Source organism: Gymnodraco acuticeps, unplaced genomic scaffold (assembly GCF_902827175.1).
Source record: "Gymnodraco acuticeps unplaced genomic scaffold, fGymAcu1.1, whole genome shotgun sequence".
Taxonomy (NCBI): domain Eukaryota; kingdom Metazoa; phylum Chordata; class Actinopteri; order Perciformes; family Bathydraconidae; genus Gymnodraco; species Gymnodraco acuticeps.
The window spans coordinates 741,317-766,571 of record NW_022989883.1 but is presented as its reverse complement, the minus strand read 5'-3'; the positions used below and the strand labels follow the sequence as shown (position 1 = coordinate 766,571).

The following is a 25,255-nucleotide window of genomic DNA, read 5'->3' as shown; positions in this document are numbered from 1 at the left end:
GCTTTAGCTTCCGTTTTTAATGCAAAGTCGTAGACATTATGCAAATATTTAGGACATCTAGAAATATGACATACAAACCTAATTGGACACAAGTTGTATACTCAAAAAGCTAATACTTAATCGATTTGTTAGATCCAGCTGATAAAATAGTGACAGTTTTCATTTCAGCAAACACAATTTACAATTATGTGTATACATGATTATAGCTAGTTTTATAAGGGGAGGAAAAAAGGACCGAAACGCAATAAAAGAGACGTGAAGCGTTCCAAATCCCAGTTTTATTGGTCGTTGGATTTCAGGTGAACCAATGGCACAAGAGAGGTTAATCCACAATATCAAAAAAATTATACAAAATAATAATACAAAAAGAAGTTCCAGTTATACAAAGCAAAGATGTGGATTCATTTCTTTTCTTCCCTACTGCCCAAAAAAGAGTAAGGCACAGTCATTACCACATGTTTACCCTTCCACATCCGTTTGTCTAAGCCTTGGTCTCTGTTACCTCGTTTTCTCCGAGGACAAACGCTCCTTTTTATTCGCTTGAGATTCTCAACCCTTCATGCAGAAATCGCTCCAAGAAAATTGGACGGAGTTGGTGAGGAGCCGGCTACAATCATGTATTATTTCATGGGAGTACAACGATTGGTTTTCCATTCTGATTTACACATCAGAGGAATGATTAACGAGGAAGAGGATGATGTGGGGAGACAGCCCAATAATTTACGTCTTTTTACGGAAATCATTAATGTGTTTATGCGGAAAGCAGAAGGGTGGAGAATCAAAGACCAATGCATTGTGCTACACGACTGCATAACAGACAATTCAGTTAAATAGATGACAAATTATTCAAAATCTGCTTCTTTTCTCTTTTTTTTTTTTTTTAAACGTATCCCTTCCTCACCGTCATCGAGGAGTCAGGAACAGAAAAAACCCAACAAAAAACAATTTGGTCACATCTCTACTTCAGACAGAAAACTAAAGAAGCAGCAGATTTCAGATATATATGGCAAGGCTTTCAGGTGCAGCAGAAAATCACCGTCTTTTGGTGAGAGATGCTCGACTTTATTAATATTTCACGAGTTATAACAGGAGTGAGCAGCACCAGGTTCCAGTTGCGCGTGTGTGTGTGTGTGTAAGAGATGATGGTCTGTTATCTTGGTCTCGATAAAGGCTGAGGTGTACGTTTGGTCGAGGGATTCAAAAATAAGCTTTCATCAAAAAAGGGTTTATAAATCATATCACTCCAGTTGCAATAGCTCCCTACTGTATCCATGATAATGTCTGTGCCTTGGACGTAGAAAAAGAAATCCAACTGTGTATCAGGGAGTGTTTTTTCTGTCATATAAACATACAGTATGTGACTGCAACATTTGCTATTTTTAATTTATTTATATTGTTTTCAGGACAATAGGTTTAGTGTGTGAAGAAGAGGGGGGGAAGGGTAAGTGTTTTAACTTCCTACATCCCGTTTGGTCCAGGAAATCCCCCCGTGGTGACCAATGAGACCACAGCTAGATAACAACATAGGAAACTGGTTTACATTTAGTTATTTTTTTACAGATGAGATGAATAAAGGGGTTAAACCCGTCTTCGATATCTTTACTTATCAGCTCCACTCCAGTTATATCACATAGGGCCTGGAAAAACAAACAGACAAAAAAAAATTATGTTTCTACAAGAAGCTTTCCCACAAACAGACCCACCGTCTCCATCTTTAAAATCCAGCTAACAGGAAGCAGATTTCCTCCGGTTGGTGGATCTGTTTTTGGGAGATTAGATCAGGTAGAAACAGATGTTCTGGGGAGGGAAGGAGGGACGGCATCAATCGTAAGGCGAGGAGGGAGTGAGTGACAGGTTTGAGCAGCGAATCAGATCGGACAAAAAAGTGCACGGCCCCACGGTAAATATGGCAACAGATAAAGGTTGGGGCTGGGAAAAGGGAAGGAAAGGGAGGACGGAGAGAAAGAAGTGTCTCCTTCCTGTTCTCTCTGTGCAGTTCATCAACATATAAAGTCATAAGTATCATAATATAAGGAGCGAGGAGGGGTTGGTAGGTAGATGTATGGATGGGGTTTGTGCTGCGTCACCACACTTTCAATTCATTCCTCAGCATCGCAGCAGATCCTTCAGTATTCCCACAGTGTGGCGGTCTCCAGGTCGTCAGCGTTGGCCTTCAGGACGCCGGCGTGGTCGCCGCGGAGATACTTGCTGTCGGCAACGTGGCGGATGGCCAGCTTGTTGTAGTCACAGAACTCGAAGAGGAAGTCGACGGGCGTGTCGCTGCTGCTCACCACCGACTGCTCGTTACCCACCATCCAGTATTTACCCGTGGAGTCTGCAGGAGGAGAGGAAAAGGGTTTGAGAAAAGGTGGCGAAGATAGATAGTCATGTTTGCAGTGAGTTGCAAGGATGACGATTTTTGTAGGCCAACCTGGAAGCTGGTATTGCAAAATCTCCCTCAAGAAATAGCAATGGGATTTTTCCTTGTGATTTTGGAATATATAAGATCTGTGGCAAACACACTTGACACATTTTATCCAACAGGATATACTCCACATATGAACACCACTTTTATAATAGTTGAAGCTTAAGTGCAATCGCCTGAAGTAAAAAGCTAACGTTAGGCTATAAAGGAACTACAGCGCGGTCACATGACTTCACGTCACCACGCTAAGCTAAAGGTGGCTAATGTTCAGTGTGATGACATTTATTAGTCTCATTTAGTTTTGTTAGCAACTGTGGTTTTTACAACACATAGAAACGTCAGATGTTCACCAGTGGAGTATTTACTGACATATTGTATGTCCTAGAACAAAAACGTAAAAATCTCTTAAGCTCGTGATAACCATAGACCTTTTTTTAAGGCATCTGAACAAATCATTGACTTCGAGTCAGTGGTAAAATACTAGCTTTTCCAAGTTTAGGACTCATTCCTGCAGCACTCAATTATGTGTCAGAAATGTGGGGAAAGGGTGTGAAACATATGGAGGAGGGAACAAAAGGTTGGGCTTAAAAATGGCTTTGTTTGAATTACATAATGTGAAGGCAGGGAAATTATCCGAATCAAATCCCTCTTTTTGGCACAAATGTAAATTCATAATGAGAATCCCTTATGGTTTAATCCCTTATAATCCTGCAGCACATGTGCACATTTACATCCCACAGTTGTCAAATGACACTGTTGCCTATCTGCTGAAACCCTGAATCTGACCTTGCAGGCTGTAGGCTCCGTCTCTGAACTCCAGGGTGAAGTAATCATAGGTGGAGCGGTTTGAGTCCAGCGTTCCCGTCACCTTCCTGCAGCCGATGAAGCCATGCTCGCCGCGCAGAACGATGATCGGGCGGTTAATCAGCTTCATCAGAAACTCCTCAGACTCACCTGGAGACACAAGAGTCAGGGGGTTAAACTTATGCAAAAACCACAACAGTTGAATTCACTTCAGCCTGGGATAAACACCTTAATGCATCAATAATCACAATCCAGTAATATAACATATATGATTACCCAGAATACGTACTTTAAGTATCTTTTACTAAAGTTAAAGTAACACTGCAGTATAGCAATACACAAGTACTAGCATCAAATATACGTAAAGTACCAAAACACATCATTTCAGAATAATATACATTATAATGTTGTATTATACATGTTGATGCATTAATGTGTACGTCACCAACGTTGCAGCTGGTAATGGTGGAGATTTATATACTGATGGGTAGTTTAATGTTTAATAATACATCCTAATTTATTAGTGTTATGCTTTTATTAGTATTCTTAATCTTAAAAGTGACTTTAGTAGGAGAGCAGAAGCATGACATTAAATGACTTAAGTAAAGTACTTCAACAGTTTACCTAAATACAGTAATTAAACTTCAAATTAACATTCCACCACTGCAGTTTAACAACCCTTTGGCTCATATATTTAAATCACCCAAACCTATGCATTCAAATCCCTAACTAATGCATCACACTGCAGCTCACAGTTTGAGCTTCAGTGCTGAATCTTCATACATGTCATTAAAAATGTATGCAAAGCAGCTTGGCTTCAAATATGCCCTAAAAAGCTCTCTGGGGTATCTCATCAGAAGCTGCAGCACAAAGTGAAGCTTTGATCCTCTGAGGCCAGCAGCTGCTTTTATAACGCAGTATCTTCTGATCTCTCTAACGACCAACTGTGTGCAAAGTCTTCACAGGAACTGTTAGTAACTTCTGTGTCTGCTGGTGTTTTTATAAGAATTCAGCTGACCAAATGCAACAGATCGACCAGCACCTTGAAAATACATTATAATACAGCTGAGTTGAATACTTGATTCTGATTGGTCAATTTGGACATTCCAGAGGTTGTTAATTTTCACTAGCACATGGTTGCTAGGGAGAAAAGACCTTTGCTAACAACAAACATTAGTTTTATCCATCAAAAAACATAATGGAATACTTTTTGAATATGTATTTTCATATTTGTGGTAAGCAGGAAACTTTGGATTTAACGCTACGCAGTGGTACGGACTGATTTATCTTAGCGGAAACAATACGATCATTTTTTATTTAATAAAGTCTTTTTTAAGTCAATATTGTGGGTGAACTCGTTGATTTATTTAGTAGGTAGCCGTGTAATAAATAATAAGCGGGATAATGTACAGCGGGGCAGTCCGCTTTGCGGATCCCGATCGCCACGTTGGTCGGTTTATTTTAATTATCGACTGCCTCACTGCACATTCTCCCTTACTTAAAACATATATTGTTCTTTAAAATGTGCACGAAAGAGTGCAAACAAATAATAATTTGCACTTTGACGGGACATTATGTGCCTCCAAACTTGATCCTCTTCTCAAGCTGTTCAAGATGGTGCTCGTTTAACTTCTTAATAATGTATATAAAGTCAAGTGAAGTCAATGGTTCTAAACTAAATATAAATCTGAAGAGTCCTTAAATGAGTAATGGGAGAGGAAAAAATAATATTTAGATTTGCAACAAAATCTATATACTTTTTTGTTCCTTGTGGAAAAGTAGGATATTAGCCTTTGAGGTGTAATGAGGTATAGTATGTTATATAAGCTATCCTACGTGGTATGGAAATAATAAGTACCAAGTAAGGGAAACTCGTACTTATGTACAGTTATTGAGTAAAAGTGACTTTCCACAGTTTTTGTATCATTGTACAAGCTCGCCAGTGACTCTGCATACTCAGGAGTTCATCACGATGTTTCCAATCAACATAATTCACTTGAGAATAAAACACAGCATGCAACGTGGCAGGAGAAGAAGGAGAAAGATTCCCCTAAACAGCCGCATTCTGCTGAAGCCTTTGAAGCTCAGAACTAACGGGAACATTCAGCCATGATTTTAATTATAACACCGCTGAAAAGTGAATCAATAAATCAGTCATTGTCTGAACGGCTGAATCAACAAATCTCACCGACCGGCAGAGTCGATGGTCGCTGCGAGCTGCCCGTTTTTCTTGGCGGCGACGTATTTCCCGTTGGCAGCCCGGAGAGTCAGCCTCTTCCCACGCCACTCGATGTCAAAGTAGCAGTTAGCAGACCTGAAAGAGAGGAGAAAGTAAGAAGCATGAGAGATAGGGAGGATAATTACATTTACATGGCAGGAGGAGATCCAGCAGTGTAAACACACGGTCACTTACAACTCCGCTCAGGACTGTTTAACCCTGAATTAAGTTACTGCGGGGTAATGGGATATGTAGGCTCAAAGTAAAAGGATAAGCTTCATTAGGTCTCTTTAGTTAACCTGAATCAAGTTGCTTCTTAATCCTTTCACTTGGCACAGAGAAGGGTTTCATCTTCTTATATAGTAGTCGTGTTCTGCCTTGCTTTCTTTTATCAGATAAGCTCTGAATCCTTCTCTCAAACCAAAGAGAGGACATGTTGGATAAAGACATGTTTGTGGTCTGATCTGCGAGGAGAATTAAATGTCAGGAATGTGATGAAGGAATTTGTTGGAGTTCCTGCAGAGCGCTGTTCTCCTTTGCTCATCTAAACAAAAAAAAGGGAGGACACATGCTTCTCATCAGATTTTTTTCATTGTTGTTGTTCTACCTTTGAGTTAAAAATGCCCTATTTAGTGTCTCCACTGGGACATGTCTCCATGCTGTTGTGATTGGTCAACAGCTTAGAGATGTCCCGCCCCTTAGCCTATCACGTACAATGTGTTAGCCAATAGAAGCTTTAAATAGTGATGTTAATATGTTCAGGAAGTAAACAAAGGAGTCCAATGGAGGCGTTTCAGGCAGGGTGGGGGGGAATGTTGAAGGGGGAATGGGAGAGAAACTCCCTCTGGAGGGAACTTTGGGATTTTAGGGAAAACCCCCCCAAAAAATATAATAGGGTCCCTTAAACGTTGCCCCTATATAGATTTCAAGGGGTGATTAATTGATGCACAAATGGTCTTTCTGAGGTCGGAGTATTCCTTTAACACACAATAACAAAGCCAAGTACTTAGTCAAGATAAGTCTAAGCTTCTGAATCTGTCCGGGGCATCAGAAAGAAATCAACCAGGAGCACGGGGTGAGAGGTCAGAGGTCAGGGGTCAACAGGAACACAGCACATAAAGAAAGTCACTCTACAGGTGAAGGTCACAGCCAGACGCACTTAATCCCCCCCAACATGCCACAGCCTTGAGATGAGGTTACTCACTCTTCACCCCCAACACACACACAATTAAATTCAACACACAAAACTCCCTTGTCAAGTTGTGTGACGGTCCACTGGTTCTCACACACAATCACTGCCAAGGTAAGAGAGTGTGTCTGATTTTTAGTGTGTGTGTGTGTGTGTGTGTGTGTGTGTGTGTGTGTGTGTGTGAGATGCGTACTTGGTGGAGGCGGTGCACTGCAGGCCTCCGTTAGCAGTCAGGGTCCAGTATTTTCCGGCGGCGGTACGGAACGCACACTTCCTGTTTTCGCGACAAATCTCCACCTGGAACACTTCCTGGTCGCCTTCCTCGTCCTGATTGGCTGAGAGGTCCATACCTGGGCGGGGTCAGAGAGGTGGGAGGAGGTTAGTTAAAATACAGGGCAGTGGGTCAGTCATCAGCTCAACATGTGCACATGTGAGGCCCCAAATAGCTGCAGAGGACCACTGACGAGCTACAAGCAGATGTAGACACACTCGACAATCACACACACGCACGGGTATAAACGGATTCCAACACACACACACACACCCTCTGGTCAGGATCAGACAACTAAATGAGCAACATCAGACAGGCTTGGATTAGTGAAGGATTTCACACAGCTGCACACACATGTACACACACACACACACACACACACACACACATGCATATGTCCTAATGCAGACAGACCCCACTACAGTTCAAAGGATTATTCTTCATGGTGGACCATCACTAAACGCATTTTGTTTTAAAAAGACTCTTTAGTTCCCCATTAATCTAGACAGCAACAGCTAAAGCTTACCAGATAATTCATCAACAGATAATGTATTTAGAATTGGTTTAATCGATTAATTGTTACTTATTTATCATTAGAGCATCGTCATATGGTTTGAGAAGCCTTTCAATCATTAAAGTGCTGTGCTTTTTTGGACAACTCTGTAATACCAAAATGTTTTAATCCTAAAATAAGAGGATTGTTATTTATATAATACGAAAAATCCTTAATGTCATCCTTAACTGAGACATAATGATTTGGGCTTTTCTGTAAATCAGGCCCAGCGTCCAATTTGAGGATTTGCTTCTTATCAGACTTCCACATCACTGCATACGGAATATTCTTGGGTGTTTGGACTGTTGTTTTGACCTTTTATTACATAAAAAAATAGCTATTGATACTAAATCTAAAAGGCTGACGTGCATGGGTGTGTGTGCGTGTGTGTGTGTCCATACACCCAACAGCACACCAGACCTCATCAAATTGAATTAACCCCACGTAAGGCACTTAAGAGCAACAATGAGGTAAACAAACATGAATCATCTATAGATGAAGACCTACTCCACCCCTGTACTGTACTGCTCACACACACAGAGACACACACTCACACACTACATGCAGAACAATGCGTGCCATTGTACATGACGAGGTCATGGCGTGAACGTATAGCTGCAGGCTGCACAGAGAGAGATGGACTGTCTGAGTAAATGTGTGCAGAGCGAGACACAGGGAGAAAGAAACATGTGTGTAAGAAAACAAACTCTCATGTGTTGCCCATCCGTCTCCCCCTTCATGTGAGGCGCCCTCCCCCTCTGCATCTCATTTTTCACATGGTCTCCTACAGCCTCACTAATGGCTGCAGCGGTCAGACATTAAGAGAGAGAATCATAATTACAATGCTGTTCAAGTGGGTCAAAACCAGAAGTAGCTTGTTCTAGTCATATTTCAGATGAAAGGGCTTTTGTGTATTTTGTTGCAGAAGTTTAAATATTTGTATGGTTATGTCTTATTGTTGGAGGAGCTTGAGGCTTATGATTCAATACCAAAATGACCCTGTCGATAAAGTGACACATAAAGCCTATGAATGAGGATAAGGTCACGTCCATTTCTGTGTAAAATGTCCCAGCTTCATAATTTGATCCTACATTTGTGATAAATTGTTATAAGTTAGCATTTGAATTATACTGTCAAGAGACTTAAAATCCCACCAGTTTCGAATGCACCGTGGCCATAAAACGCAAAAAGAAAAGGTTGGAGTAATACGAAACTAATGTCCTGTTTAGTTCAAACCAATAGCAATTCTGAATAAAGCCAAAGACCTAATTCATCAAGCTTCCTTGTGTATGCTGTACTGCTCCTTCACACTTCCATTCATGATGTATTGTGTGGGAGTTTAGGGGAACACATAAAACAAATACACATCCTATCTTCATCCTGCAAAAAAGAGCCATACGAGTTATACATAAAACTACCTACAGAGAACAATTGTTCATCAAACTAAAAACACTAAAACTACAAGACCTGGTTGACTATAAAACTATTCAAATTATGTTCAAAGCCGCAAATCAACAATTACCTCATAATATCCAGGGACTTTTCACACGGAGAGAAAGCATGCACATGTTGAGAGGAAACTGCATTTTCAAAAAACCACCCGTACGAACAAATGCCAAACTTCATTGCATCTCATCCAAAGGTGTTAGTCTGTGGAATAACTGTAATGATGCACAAGTCTATCTAAACTGAAAGTATTATTTAGGAGCCAAATCATTAATGGTTATGAACAGGACCTGTAAAATCCCATTTGTTGTTATTTCTTGTAATTGTAAAAGTAATTTCTTTCTGATTGTTTTGTAAAAAACAAATTAACAAGACAAACATGTCGCTGAGGACGATGACCTAATGTTTTATTTATAAGGAAAATGTATGCTCTAGGCGGGTAGGACCAGAAAAGTGTTTAAGCTTCTTCTTGCCCCTGTTGAACATGACGAACCTATCTGAGAATTTTATTTTTTTTTGTATTATTATTTTTTGTACTTTGTTATAATTATTATTATGAGAAAGAAAAAAAAAAGAATATATATATATTATTATTATTGTTGTATGTTTTGTTTCCGACATGTTCAATAAATTGACAAAAATATTGCAGGTTGCTTTGAATAAAAGTGTAAGTTATATGAAATGCAGAGGAAATGTGTTTTGTGAGGTCACAGTGACCTTGCCTTTGAGCACCAAATGCATTACTTATTTGTAAGGTCAAAATAGACCTTTGTGCTAAATTTGAATAAATGCCCTCCTGGAAAATCTAAAATATCGCACTGCTGAGAATCATACGGGCGCACAGAAATGATAATCCCTCTGGCAGCGGTTTTGACCGAAGTGACGGCTTGAACAGGATGAAACGGTTATAAATGATGATGTGAGTCAAAGTGTGCGTGGGTCATAAAGGCTTGCGTTATTCAGAGAACAACAGTACTGTGGGATGACTCATAATGAAATGCATCATGTAACGCCGACATATCAGTGAAAAAACACTTGAATGCAAGTTTGACTACATCATGGGCGTTGCAGTATAACTTTAAGTCAAGAGGAGGGTCCAACAAATTCAGTTCAGATGAAAAAAAAAGTTCAGACCGGCTTCCAAGTCCAACATCTTTCATTTATTTCCCAACAGTTTCTCAATAGGCCTATCCTTTGTCAGTTTTCCACACATGGTGTCTGATTACACGCTCCAACTGAAGCCAAAGATGTACTTTATAGAGTACAAAGAAACAAAGCTCCCAGTCACAGAACAGCAGCTCTCCCAAAGAATCACTGTCTGGAAAACAAACACAGAAAGAGAAATAAATATATACATCGCTGCTCTCCTGTTGAGCGAGTGCTAAAGTCAACTGTGTGGCTCTGGCCTCTGCGGACAGATTGAGTTTCTGCAGAAATATGTGCAGATGTACACACACTGACGCAGCACACACACACACACACACACACTGACGCAGCACACACACTGACGCAGCACACACACACACTGACGCAGCGCACACACACTGATTGAAAAGGAAAATATAAGAGAGTAATGGGAACCACATGGTGTGGAGGAGGAACACATGTAGCTGCAGCAGACATGGAGGGAAAATGAGGAGAGAAGAGGGTCTGCATGACGGATCGTGACTCACATCCCATAATCCTCTCTGTTTCCTGCAAACACACACACACTCCGTACAGTAGCACCGAACAGACCATTTATTTCTGAGGCAGGAGGGAAAGAAAAACATCTGCTGGAAAACTTCTACCAACAACTTACAGCCGGACTCCATGAGTCAGCTTATTTCAAAATGTTCTAAAAATAGTCAATGTTCCTTATTTAAAACCTAAATTATTATTACCTGTTTTAACTATTAACGAACCGTTCTACAAGTACGCTTCAGTCAAGGAGTTTGACTCAAAGTATTGTAATACTACATGGTTTAAAGTCAAAACTGCACAAAATGTAAATATGATCAAAGATAAAAGGTCAACTCTTTGACCATCATAACATATTAACTAGGGATGTCCCGATCACCTTTTTTTGCTCCCGATCATTTGATTTTGACAATCTGCCGATCCGATCTTTATGCAATGCATTAAGAGAAAAAAAAGGCTGGTCATCCAACGCGATGAATTCAGCTCTCTTGGCTGTTATTGTTTTGGCCTTTTCACTGTTCTGGGGCAGTTTCTCTTTCCTTTTAAAAGTCTCTGAAAGTGTCGGTTGTTTCTGTGCCGTTACCTGAGTGGCCGCTGTGTACTCGTCGTGTTGTTGTTGTTTGTTTCTCAGGAGGCGTGTTAGATTGGTCGTGTTGAACGTAGCTCTGTTCTTTCCACCACGCGGAACCTCCTTCTTGCAAACATTGCATCTGGCTGTTACACTGCCTTCGCTTTCTACTTTATAATACTTCCAAGCTCCTGACATTTTCTCTGTCCCGACTCCCGAGTCACCAGCTGAACGTAGCCTCTCGTTAGCTTACTGCTACTATTAGACACTGCGCCCACTCTGTTGCCAGATTTGAGAGACAGAAGCAACCAGGTCTGAAAACAAGCCCAAAAGAAGCAACACATACATGATGTTGTGTCATTTCAAACCAAAACTAAGTCCTCAGGATGACTTTAAGACGTGAACATGGTCATTTTTGTTTTGTAACATTAAATAAAATAAAAAAACATCGGGGCATCTCTAATATTAACATCTTCTCTAAACTAAACCATGTCCTCAACATCAAATAATAAGGGTTGCCATTCAATTGACAAAACAGGGTCCTACAATTTCATGAAGTTTGACTGAAGACAATTCTAAAATGAAATACACAGCTATATCCCAGATCATATGAATGCCAAAAGAATCTTGAAAACAATGTCTGAGTGATCGTCATTTTATTTTAAATGTTTGTTTATCTCTTAAAATGTGTCATTGTTGACTTCAACTGTCAATTAAATGTCATGGTTAAGTATAATCAACAGCTCAGAGTTAGTAAAGCATTTATTGAAATAAAAAGTTATGAGTGAACTTTGAAAGAACATCTATGATATAAATAGAAACTCCATAAGAGGGACCATCACAGAGGCTGCGCTAAACCCACTCAAATGTTTGAATAATGCAAAATCCAAGTACAGTCGTTCATTAAAAAAATATGCAAAATGTAAAAAGGTGAATTCAGCGTTTTTAGGAGGAGGTTGTGACCTGGCAACTAGCAGAGACTGCAGGAAGTTACCGTAGATTTGAATGATAGAGTTTAACAAATATCTCGACAATTTATATTCCTAGTTTACACGTGAGCTTTAAAAGTATGGTAGGCACATGTTGTTACCTTAGGTAGGGGCCAGGTTTACCGTTTCCCCTGTTTCCAGTCTCCATGCTAAAAAGCTATTCTAAAGCTAGTCCTTTGTTTAGTCTGTAGGTAACATGTAAAGTATACCTGAGAATAAACAACCAAGTCACCTTAAATACATGTAATATGTACAAGATCCAATGCGATGAGACGTTTATCTCAAGAAGTTAAACTAAAATATACTTAATGTTTATGGCATTAAACTGTGCATTTGAATGATACTGAATATGAGCAGAAAGCACCAGCTTTAATGGAAGTCTAAAAACAGAGCAATAACATTTACGAATAAAACATGTTATTTTGTTCAAACTGTTAGTGGCAGTCAGCTGAGCTTCACATCACTGTATAATCTTTACAAACCAAACCTAACACTAGTTGTAGTCAGTCACTGAGGAAGGGAAAACACCACATTTCACTATATGAAAATAAACGGAGAAACTAACAAAACACGGCACACTTTACATGCCGACAGTTTGTCACAAACCTGAATGTTTTGAAAGAATTAGGGCAATATTTGACTAGCCTGTCAGTGGATAGGAGGAAGTGTCGTCTCTTTCACTAACAGTCAGAGGCTTAGTGTCTCCTATACACACACACACACACTGAATCTGGTCATGTGTTATCACAAGGAAAGGAAAATACTGGTGGGTACACACACACACACACACACACACAACATGAAAATATAAAACTGACAGACAAAACATTCACCCTGAAGCCTCAGCCGTGACCCAGGCCGAGGCTGTGTGAGTTTTAAATGCCTAGATATGTCAATACAGATCACTTTAAGGGGTTTAATGTAGGAGCAGGGCAGAGGGTCACTTACACACACTCCCTCTCCAGCTAACCACACCAGAATTAGTGACCACACATCCAGAATCCACATCACAAACACACACTTGAAAAACAAGACCTCTATCTTTCTGTCCACCCCGCCCACCACATTCTGCCTGATGGCGGCAGGCACAGATTGTTGGCCTCAGTTTCTGTGAGCCAGCAGCACTCGATTGTTACAAATGCAGTTGTGTGTGTGTGTGTGTGTGTGTGTGTGTGTGTGTCCTATTGTTCAGCAGGCCCGGCCGAGGAGGCGACCAGCTGGGGCACAAACAGGGAGAGATCATCATCCTTTGTTCTGATCCAAACACACACATCATGACACATGCACACACACATTCAGTATGATGAGTAGGACTGCGCGATTTGAGCAAAAACTCTCGAATAAGCGCTCGACCAATCACAACAGAGCCGGCCAGCTAACCAATCAGAGCAGACTGGGCTCTGGTTTCAGACAGAGGGTGAAAAGAGGTGCTGCAGCACAGGCAGTATGAGAGAAATAAAGAGCTTTCTGAACATTAAAGCATGGAGAAGTGACCCAGTAGAGACACTACTGATATGAACCTGAGACTGAGCATCATATATTGCCCTTAATGCAATTGGATATAAATGTTGGATAAGCATGCAGACCCAATGACGATCATTGTGCCCCCTGGCACGCTCCCAGAACACACACACACACACACACACACACTCACACTCACACTCACACTCTGAGGGTCTATAAACACATTAGAGCATCAGCATGTCACGGCCAGTGAACATTACCAAGGATGCATGAATTGATTGCGTCCCCTTTTTATTTTTTATTGAGTGGATGTGTCTGCGTTGATGTGTTGTAAAATCATCACCCTTCACCCTGCGGCGATTATATCACACCAGCTAAGGTCGACTGTGTGTGTGTGTGTGTGTGTGTGTGTGTGTGTGTGTATGTGTGTGTGTGTGTCTCACTTCCTGCCAGAGGGAGGCTGAAGGATACAGAAAGGGTGTCAGGGCTGAATCACAGCCAGACACAACATGAAGCCTCGGTCTCTGAAACATGATTCAAAGTCTCATCATTAACACTTTAGAGAGAGCTTGAAAATGTGAGACTGAGCTGGATTCCAACAGTAATCCAAACAAACTGTGTCAATAGTTCGACATTTTGGCGAATAAGCTCATTCGCTTTTCTGCTGAGAGTTAGATACGATAATACTTTGATGGTAGAAATGTTTCTTGCATCACAGCAGCTCCATTGCAACATCAAACAAGGACAAATATTAATACACGATACAAGGACATTGTGTATTAACGGGAAGATTGATACCATGCATGTCTATAAGGTCAATATGAATCTACCGTCAGCAGCCGGTTAGCTTAGTTTAGCAAAAAGACTGGAAGCGTGGGGGAAAGCCAGCATGGCCCCAACAAAACATCAACCTTATCAGCTCTAAAACTCAGTGTTTTACGAGTTAAATCTTGCTTCTTGAACGGGTGCAGTGACTTGCAGGAGGACTTGCCAAGAAATAGTCCTGCACACAACCCTTTGTAAAACCGCAAACATACCTTCATATTTAACAGACATTGGTATTAATCTTGTCATTTATCTTTTGAAATTGATCTAATGTTCTTAAGTATCAACTATTTCTTTAAAGACTACTTGGCATTTTCAATCTTTTCACATGGCCTTGCGGGTACTTTATACCAAGTCTTGTAAATGTGGGGGTTATGCGCTGGACTATTTCCTGTCCAAAAGTAGTCCCACCAACAACCCCCTGTAAAACCACACCACACATGTTTTCTTTAGTTGTTCTTTCGTATTAAAGGTGGGGTAGGTAATTTTGGAGAAACCGGCTCGAGTGCGCTAGAATTTAAAAGTACACAGCCGGAAAAAATCTGCCACTTCCTTCAGACTTCCTCACAGAGCCCCTCCTCCAACACACATGAACGCGCACATGACCAATGAGGGCACGAGATAAGTTTGTGCCCAGATGGAAGGCTGACAGGCAGGTAGGCCATCCAGTTACTTTAGCCGGGCCGGCTCAGATGATTAGTCGTGCTTTTTACAGCACTATGGCTTCCACAGATTAAATTATTTTATGTATTTATTGTCAAAGCATTTAATATATTCATTGCTATCGGGATGTTAAGAGCATTCCATGGAATATAACAAAAAGTGTTTCTGAAATAAATTACATACCCCACCTTAAAGGACAGAACTAGGTTAGCTTGTTCCAGTATTCATGCTAAGCTAAGCTAACTTGTCAAGCCTTCATACAAAAACAAACAAATACGACAATGGTATCATCTTGTCTTCTAACTCTGGAAAGCTATTTAATGTCAAACTATTCTTTAAACGTGGCTTTAGTCGTGTTTTATTGGACTTGTAAATCTTGTAAATCCAGCATCCAGAACACATTGACCATTCATTGCCTTATTGCCACATCATCAAAAGTTTTATACTCAAACAAAAATCTGCAGGGATCACTTTGTATATATATAATTAGGTTCTGAGACCAGTGACACTCCACAGGATTTAATCTCCATGTCGGCCTTCTCTGGTGACCAACAGTTATAAAAGCAGTCTCCAGCACTCAGTGGTCACCCCAACAGGAAATGAGGACCTCTTGTCCATTTAGCCCACAAACCATTGCTCAGTCTTCTCTCGCACTCACACCAGAGTTTAGAGGACACTTAAAAGGCCATTGAGCTCCGAGCTAACTGAGTGATAATCGTGTTTCGGTCCATAGGAGGGTCGTTAACAAGTCTCTCTGGGAATTTGTGACCATCTATGATTCAGGGGTGAGGAGAGTGGACATAATGGTCAGGAAGCAACAGAAAAGGGTCACTTTAAATGGTAATTATGAGGATGGAAGAATTAGGAAGACTGATAATTTTTTCAGGTGGTTCCCAGCATGGCAATACTGCATGCGTCCATACAACTGGATAATTTAATAGATTTATTTTATGGTGTTGGTTGAACATGTGTACATATTTAACCAGAAAGTAAAGAATAGATAGACGATAGATGTTGGTAGGAAAACGTAAAAAGTGACATCGCAGGAATTAGTGGGTTATCGTTTGCAGTTAATGCCCAAAAATAAATTCCTCGTGATTTTGGATTCACTTTCACAAACAAAACAACTTGACTACAATGAGATTATTATATTAAAGCTACTAATATTTTTAAATATTTCATCCAATTTAAGTTAGTTGCACTAAGTTAATATTGTCAATTAGAGCTGATTTATGGAAACAACCCTGTTTTTGTAGTGTTGGTCCTGTTGGGATTATAAATGTTTATTGACCAGTTCCCTTGTTGTGTTGTTAGGATGCATTTTATACCAAACACTTGAAAATACACAGCCGGAAAAAATCTGTCACTTCCTCACAGAGCGCCTCCTCCAACACACACGAACGCGCACATGACCAATGAGGGCACGAGATAAGTTTGTGCCCAGATGGAAGGCTGACAGGCAGGTAGGCCATCCAGTTACTTTAGCCGGGCCGGCTCAGATGATTGGTCGTGCTTTTTACAGCACTACGGCTTCCACAGATGATGTTTTTTTATGGATTTATTGTCAAAGCATTTAATATATTCATTGCTATCGGGATGTTAAGAGCATTCCATGGAATATAACAAAAAGTGTATCTCGAGCCGGTTTCTCAAACTTACCTACCCCACCTTTAAAGGATCGGTATGTTTTAAACTTCCAAATAAGTGGTTTAGGGTCTGATTCTTCTCACCAATGAAATCACTAAACCTTTTGCTTTAAATGGACAAAAAACAAACACAAATGGATCAAATGCATTAAAAAAAAGTCAGAAACTCCTCACAAGTGTGTCTGAACATTTCTGACAGACTGCACCCAATGAGAGGAAGTCTAAACCGGATTCTCCCCTGAACTCGGTCACAAAATCTACACTTTTGATTGTTGCAAAGCAGCTTTTGGGCTGACCCACTTGAGCTCGCCAACGTCAAAATGAAAAACCTCCGACTGTTAATGAGAGCCGGTGGACTTCAGCTGCCATCTTTGCCTCTGCCTGGCGGAGAGGAGCTCCGAGCAGCTGCCGGGTTGAAAAACATCTGGAGCCAGTTTAATTCCACTCAGCATTTAATCCAGATCACAATGATCCAGTTGTTGCAGGGTTGAACGAGGTCTTCCCATAAAGATTTAGACCGTCTGTTTGTTTTGGACAGATTAGATCAAAGCTGCAGGGAGGACATGACTCATCAAGTGTCTTTGAGCAAGGCATTATATCAGTCATTGACCTCATTAGGGATGCACCAATAAGTCTTTTTCTCCCTTAATACCAATCTGGTTCCTTCAAAACAAGGGCCACCTAAATCATTGGGTAGGTACAATAGCTGCAGGAACTTCTATGGCACTAAAACACAAGTCAGAGAGTCAACCAAAGGTGTAATCTGATTTATGTTATTTAGCAAAAATGCCCAAAACTCATAGGTTTCAGCTTCTAAAATGTGAATATGTGCCAATTTGCTAACCCAAGGAGGTTAGGTTTTAAGTTTGGTTTATACGATGGTCAGCAGGATAGCAGAAAACCTACTCGCCCGATATTTATGAAATTTGGTGGAATGGTGCATCATGGGCAAAGGAAGAGCATATTACATTTTTAAGTGGATCTGAATCCCTTGGGTGGAAATATTCATAATTATTCACTTGTGTAAGTAGCTATAACCGACATCTACGCTCTCCTAGTGCCCTTCCAGTTTTCTGGGACCAAATATCTTTGAATTCTGGTCCATTTAAATAGTCAACTTGGGCTCTTGTGATGGCATGTCGAACTCATTAAATAGGACAAACAATTAGTGGATAAAAAACGTCACTAAAATAAAAATGGTAAATGTTGCCCCTACGTTTTCACATTGGGTCCCCATAGAGAACCGCAGTGACGCGTCCTAAAACCCGGATGTAAACTCCTTCCGGTTCCTTCGTCAAAAACCAATGCAATTTCTCCATAGGATTTTGGAAAATAGCTGGAAATAAGGTCTGTGGTTGAAACACATTTAAGAGACAAATCACGTTTTGTTCAACCGGATAATCTCCACATGTCTATCCTACTTTTATAATTTTCTAAGCATAAATCTAGTCGCAAGAAGCAAAATGCTAACGTTATGCTATAAACGAACTACAGCAGGGTCGCTGCTTCAACGTCACGCCAACTTAAGATCCATATTCAAACATACAGACTCTAAATGGTACAAGTTGAAGTGTTTGTTTGAACAGGAGGCAGGAGGCAGGAACTTGCTTTCAAGCAGAACAGGGGGAACAAATTTAGCGGGAGTGTTTTACGTGTTCGGTGTAATGACGTAAAACGGCCTGGACAACTTCTGTAGTCCTATTCAGCCACTTGGTAACAACCATCGTTTTTCAGACCCGTGAACTCTTCAGAAATCACCAGTGGGGTCACTGCTGATGTATTTAATGTCGTAGAACAAAACGTGATTCGTGTCTTCAATTTGTGTCAAACACAGACCTTATTTCCAGCTATTTTCCAAAATGCTATGGAGAGATTGCATTGCTTTTTCTCGAAGGAACCGGACGTGGTAAAAATGCTAACTTACTTCCGGGTTTTAGGACGCGTCACTGCTGTTCTCTATTGTGTTTGTATGGTACGGGCACATGAGAACGCACATGCAACACATTCTTAACCCTATTCTATGTCAATTAAGTGAAAATTGGGGTCGGCATTCGAGGAAGAAATGTATTAAAAGGCCCAACAAAGTTAAGAAAAAGACTGCAGTCTAGCCAACAACGCAGCTTTGGAAAAAAATGTTTACAAATCAATGCAGGTAGATAATGCACTCCACATCTTAGCTAAGACATTGAGGATACAAACAATGCATTTTGGTCAGAAACACTATATTTAGACACAACTTTTGTCTGTTAGCACGAAATCTCCACAGAGCAGCCTTAACGTCTCAAAATGTCCGATACCTGATCTGCTTAATAAGGTCAGAATCCAGCAAGATAACTGCTGTATGTGTCAGATTGGTACTTTTCCAGCACACCATTTGTCCATCAATAATGCATCCACAGCTGCAACTGAGGGTTTTTATTCTTGACTAATGCCATTAAAGTTAGCCAAGCCAAACTAGATACATTGTCTTGCTTCAACAGGAATTTGTAATTGTGTTTACCAGAACAAATCCTGAATAAATGTATTAAATTATTTAATGGTGTGAGTATTAAACACTTGTGTGCGCAGATGTCCCTGTGGCATTGCACTGACAGCAGCCTACATAATACATAATCTGATTTGGCAAAATGTCACATACAGAAATTAGATTTTTCACCGGGGGATTATTAAAATGCAATTCATGCTCTCAATACAGAGGAGGTCATCATCTAATTCCAACAGATCCGTTTAAAAATCACCAGAGTTTATTACGTTTTCCTGGCTTTTTATTAAATCTCCACCAAAAAAACGGCCTCCATTTTGTGTCAGAGTGTGAAGAGGCTGAAGGAGAGACGAGTGGATACATATCCCCTCCACAAGTAAACAAAGCCAGGCTGCAGAAAAATAAACAACTCAGGGTGTGACAGAAAGACAGGAAAATAAAAGCATAGATGAATCATACTTTGTTGCAAAACCACTAAACCGCACGGTATTCTCACCAATGTTCTCCTCTAACCAGATACTGATTATAGATTTAAAGAGCATCAATTAGTGTGTTCCTATCATTCATTACAGCAGACACTCAGTGCCACAGTCTCTGCTTCACAGGCGTTGATATATTTAAAAAAGGTTTTTCAAGCATGCATCACACTCTCACTGCTGCGTTAAAATGGAGGACTCCCGGATTAATTTCAATGAAATTAAATGGTGAAATTAAAGGATGCATTCACTCGTAAATCTATTTAGACTCCCATCAATGTGAGGGATGCTACTGATAATGACCTCAGACAGAAAGCAAGCTAAGAGTGGGGGAGGGGTGAGGAGGCAGCGAAGAAGAAAAAGGCAGGAAATGATGGACATAAAAAGACAGATGGGAGGCACAATAAGGGAAAAGGTGATGCAAGAAGAAGAGAAGGAAAGGGGGAGGGAATAAAGGAGGAAGGAATGAAAGGAGGAAGGAAAGGTGGCGGAACAAGCTTTAATCTGCCACCTCTTTCAGACACACAAAGACATAATGTGAGAAAACAAGAAAACCTTATATCAACCATTTATTATCTGAAATATACGTGAAACAAGGATCATTACTCTGAGGTTTGAGGAATGTATCTGCTTTTAAATTTGCAAGAAGACAATACTCGGAGGATTTCGATGCCTTCAGGGCCGTGTGAAATTCTGAATATGTTCCATAGCTTATTCATGCCGATGGTGATGACTAATGTTTTGCATTTTAAATGAAGTCCTGAATAACAGAGCAACAGTGGAAGTGCAGTGAAATGCTCTAATATAGACTAGTAGGTAACACATGTCAAAACTATCAGTTTTTATTAGGTTAGCTGCTAATATTTCTATACAGTACATCTGTGGAAAGAAATGGCAGAAAAAGCTGTTTTCAGCTTCCCAAGAGTAGAAATGACTTGCTTTTCTTGGTGTTAAATCATATTAAAGCAAACATCTGTGGGATTTAGACAAGAAGAAGTCATTACCTAGAACTTTTAAGAACTGGATTGCAAATGTTTCGCTTGTTATTGACCAGATGCAGATTACTCAATCATAAAAGTAACAGCATATTGCCCCCTGGCGATCCTGTTAAACCCCATGGGGGCAACGCACAACAATATTCACGAAACTGTGTCTCAGGGCTTCTTAACATTTAACAACCTATTAATGTGTCATATCCACTTAACGGGAAGAAACTCTGCTAACTGACGATACGAACAATTTTTACCGAAACAATTTAACACAACTAACGCCGAGCGTCTGAATTAGCACTAAGTGAAAGAGTGCTAACGCATTTAGCCCATAGCGATCTTTTATACTTCATCGGATCTGCACAAACACGCAAAACTGAGATTCCAATGGTATAAGTATCATCACTGTGCGACCAAAACTAACCCAAAGACAACACACAACTTCACGGAGCAAAAAAGCCAAATACGTCTTACCTTTGCGGTTTTTTTATCAAAAATGGTGTTCAATGGCATTAAAACACATAAAACGCTGCTGAGGGTTAATCCAATGTCTGTCACTTTGAAATGATTACTGATAATCCATCATCATATTTATGGCAATAAGAATAGTTTTCAGTTTTCAGAGCGTAAGCTTTCGGTTTGGGCAAGCTGCGTGCGCATCACTCTCCTCAATGGTAACCCTTATTATACATCCATGATGGTAACGTGTAGGTGGATTTGGGAACTTCCCCCTCGATTCAATTGGCTCTAACGGTTCAAAAGAGATGTCAATCACCAAAATTGACCGAGGGGGGCCAGAGATATGGCAAATCCACCCAAATGACCCCAGAAGTGTTTTTTTATTTTCTAAATCTCTCTAAAAAAGGTCAAATGTCACTTGTTTTGCATCAATCTTGATACAGGGTACTTATTATATATAGTTTGGATTCCTAAAGCTTTTAGTCTACTATTCCATCATTCAAGGGTGGTTTTCACTATAAGTAATGTTTGTTTTGGACAGAAACTATAATTTACATTTTTTTACTATATTCAATCTGAATTTACTGTAAAATAAAAACATCTATATTGATTCTGACTTTCTACATCCAACTCACAGGTTTATGATTGCTTTGAGAAAAAAGATTATTAATTTACCCCTTTTAGAAGTGAAGATAGTCATTTGTTCTGTGAATGTCATTTTCGAGCCTAGGACCTGAAAAACAGGCTCGGGCCACAACACCTGGATTAAAGGATTTTACGTAACATTTTGGCCAAATGTGGCTGTTTTTAAGACATTATGTGCCATCCTTTCTCTCATTTAGCTGTTCTGCTGTGTCAGTTCAGCCTCCTGCCAGTCACTGTCACAGAGCCAAGGTCTCTTTGTTAGCAACCTTTTCATGTCTCATGTCTGTAAAAAAACTCACAACGAACATGGACTATGCTCATTCTGCTTTTATCAGCTGGTATTTTCAATTATGTTTAAATTAAGTGCAAGTTTTCCCATAAACGTCTATACAGGTTTTTGAGTGAGGAGGATCTACAGATAGGGATGTGGACGCTGCTCAAACAAGCCATTGTGTAGCATGTAAATACACTCACAGGCCTGTGTTGTGTGTGAATATGTGGGTCATTAACATGTCCCATATCCTACCCCTTGGGAAGAGAATGTGTGTGTGTGTGTGTGTGTGTGTGTGTGTGTGTGTGTGTGTGTGTGTGTGTGTAGGCTGCAGGGGGATGCAGTCTGACATTCCATCACGTTAACCCTTCTTTTGCCAGAGGATGAAATACTAACACACACACACACTAGCTGTCACTAGGAACAACAGGCCTTCATACCCAATCAAACACACACAAACACGCACATAAGGAACATCACATCTCATCACAAGTGTCTGTGTGTGTTTATAGGGTTGTTTTAATGTGCTCTTAATGATCATATGTGCTCTCAAATGTGCGGTGATTGTGTTTTTTCTGTGCTTTTGTATGTTTTCTTTTAGACATCAACCTGCAACGACTGCAGATAAAAATGACCCTCTATGGGTACATCTGTCACGTTTACATGATGGCATTGTACTCTCAAATAAATAAGTCCAAATACACACACACACTAGCTGTCACCAGAAGGACCATCAGGCCTACACAAACAAACACAGGGACATCACATCTCTCAACTCCTTCTCCAAATATGTAAAGCAGTGGTTACTGGGCAATCAAACATGTTGTCATCAACTGATTGAACTGAAGTAGGAGTAATATCATCATTCATCTATTCCTCTGTGCCCGTTTGCTTTTATCTGTGTTCATGTGTGCTTTTGTGTGTTATGGGATTTCATTAATGCACTTTAACATGTGCTGTAATTGTGTTTTTTCTGTGCTCTTGTATGTTTCATCTGAATGCCATCAACCATATTGCAAAATCTGCGACATTTACATGATGGACTCAGGTGCCAGTGTTAATCAATGTGCAGTGTCCCAACTTCAAATAGTAAATACACACTCACACACACACACACACCGGGCCACCACACTCACCTTGCCGGGTGGAGACGTTCCTCTCGTTGGCGGCTGTTAGCACGACCTGCGGGTGGCTCTGCTCCAGCACGAACAGCTCGTCCTTCCCGACCCGCGCGTTCTTCCCGGACTTCATGGTACCGGAGGGCCCTGAAGGCGCCAGGTACTTCCCTCCGCAGTCCCTGAACGCCACCTTACCGGAGCGGAACTCCAGCGTGTATCCGGTGCTCCGGTCGGTGGTGGCGAGCAGCGCACCGTCGCTGCTCAGGAACCGGTTATCTGAGGTCTGCAGGTGGTACCGCTGGTCCCGGAACACCAGTGTGATCATGGAGTCCACCCCCCACGGCACGTCGCGGTCGATGGCGATCTCGTCCACCTTGCCGCTCAGGTGCGCGTACCGCTTGCGTGTCACGCTGAAGAGGTTCACCTGTGGGTGCATGGCGATGTGCACGCTCCACTTCTCCGCCACAGACGCGGTCTGCGCGAAGCAGATGATCCGGTCCTCGGTGCCGCCCAGGAACCGGCCGTGCGGCTCGGACTGCAGGGACCAGCGGCCATCATCGTGCGCGGTGATGACGAAGCGGCACTCCGCGCCCGGGGTCTCACTTTCCCCGGTGACGTTCCCGTCCTTATCGGCGGCGATGTACCGGCCCAGGTGAGACTTGAGGTGGAAAACGTTCCCGGTGGAGTCGTCTCCGCTCTGCTCCAGAGTCCAGATCTGCTTCTTCTTCATACTGGAGGCGGACGCGTTGATTTTGAAGCCGAACATCTCGGCGGTGAGGTATTTGTTCCCGCAGTTGATCAGACCGAACTGGATCTGCAGCATGTCGCTGGTTCCGTTAGTCGAGCCGTTGGTTGTCATTGTCGGTTTTTCTGTGCGCTCGGACCGGGACCGGTTCTGTGCCAAAAAGAGGGGATGGATGGAGCTCGAGGGCTGAAAGGGTGGGATGCTCTGTGCTGCCTCGCGTGCTTCTCTTTGTTTGGGGGAGTGTGTGTGTGTGAGCGCGCGCCACCGGTCCTCAGTGCTCTCCCTGTCTTAGCAGCGCGAGCACGCTGCCACAGCTGCAGCCTATATAACCATCAGTGACGTCACGGGACTGGCCATGCCCCCCTAAAATGGACCGAAGTTTGCCTTTTCTTTGCTTCGTTTTCTGTCGATTTAAAACAAAAAAAATCCTTCCAGTTACAATGCGTATCTCTGTATTATCTGTCTTTATTACAAGTATTTTAGTCAGGTAAGTGTTTATACAGAGAAATGAAGAATGGCTTTGACTTGAAGGTACACTGAACAATGTATGGCCACATGCTCCAGTCCAAACTACATGGATGATGACGTCAGTCTATAGTTGAAGTTGCTCAGCTCAGTTTTTGGAAGACCATATTACAAGAAAAAAATCAGCCAACATCTATACCATTTGCAATTTTGTTCGGTTTGTGTTGTCATTAGTTGGAAATGGAGGAGTTGAATGAATTCCTCTTTTGTAAACATATGTAATGTGCACAGTAAACTTTAGTTTCTGCATTTGATCCAGTAGGCTACTGCTGTGGGCAGCTATTGGACAGCGCTCTGGTGCCTTGCTAAAGACACCTCGGCAGGGCCCAGGAGGGAAACTGGCACTTCACCAGAGTACCAGTTAAGACTCTGTACTTGGTCCATTCTGGGACTTGAACCGGTAACTATCCGATTCCCAAGTCAAGCTTCTAAAGACTGCTACTGCCCAAAAAGTGGTTACAAAAGTAGTAAGAGTAATTGCAATTGCTAAATAGCCTTGCTAAATAAATAGTTTTGCTAAACGGCCAACGATTGGGTTACTTTCTTCTGTCCGCCAAGAGCTGTCTCCAGTGTTGGAAGGACACGCCATGTTTACTGTTGTTTTGCTCTTTCTTTTTATCACTTCCATTCTTTCCCTGCCAAACTTTTTTTTTGCCCGGAGCAGGTGGTTGGGTTGCCAAGAGCTTTAGCCATATTTGTGTTTACTGTACTGAGTGCTCTACTTTTTACCATGATTGATTATTTGTTGTCCTGAATGAGAACAAAATGACGCAACAATGACTCACTGTCGCCTAGACGTAGACC

The 25,255-nt window shown here is 41.3% G+C and overlaps 1 protein-coding gene across 1 annotated transcript; it reads right to left on the bottom strand.

The window, feature by feature from the left end:
* Positions 1 to 259: 259 nt before the first annotated feature.
* fscn1a (fascin actin-bundling protein 1a) lies at positions 260 to 24,240 on the bottom strand. The gene is made up of 5 exons (XM_034198955.1): positions 23,200 to 24,240; positions 6,830 to 6,986; positions 5,422 to 5,543; positions 3,212 to 3,379; positions 260 to 2,335 (listed from the first exon to the last, which is right to left on the bottom strand). Exons 1-5 carry the CDS (start codon positions 24,038 to 24,040, stop codon positions 2,127 to 2,129), a joined length of 1,497 nt encoding a protein of 498 aa, XP_034054846.1. The 5' UTR covers positions 24,041 to 24,240; the 3' UTR covers positions 260 to 2,126.
* Positions 24,241 to 25,255: the final 1,015 nt, after the last annotated feature.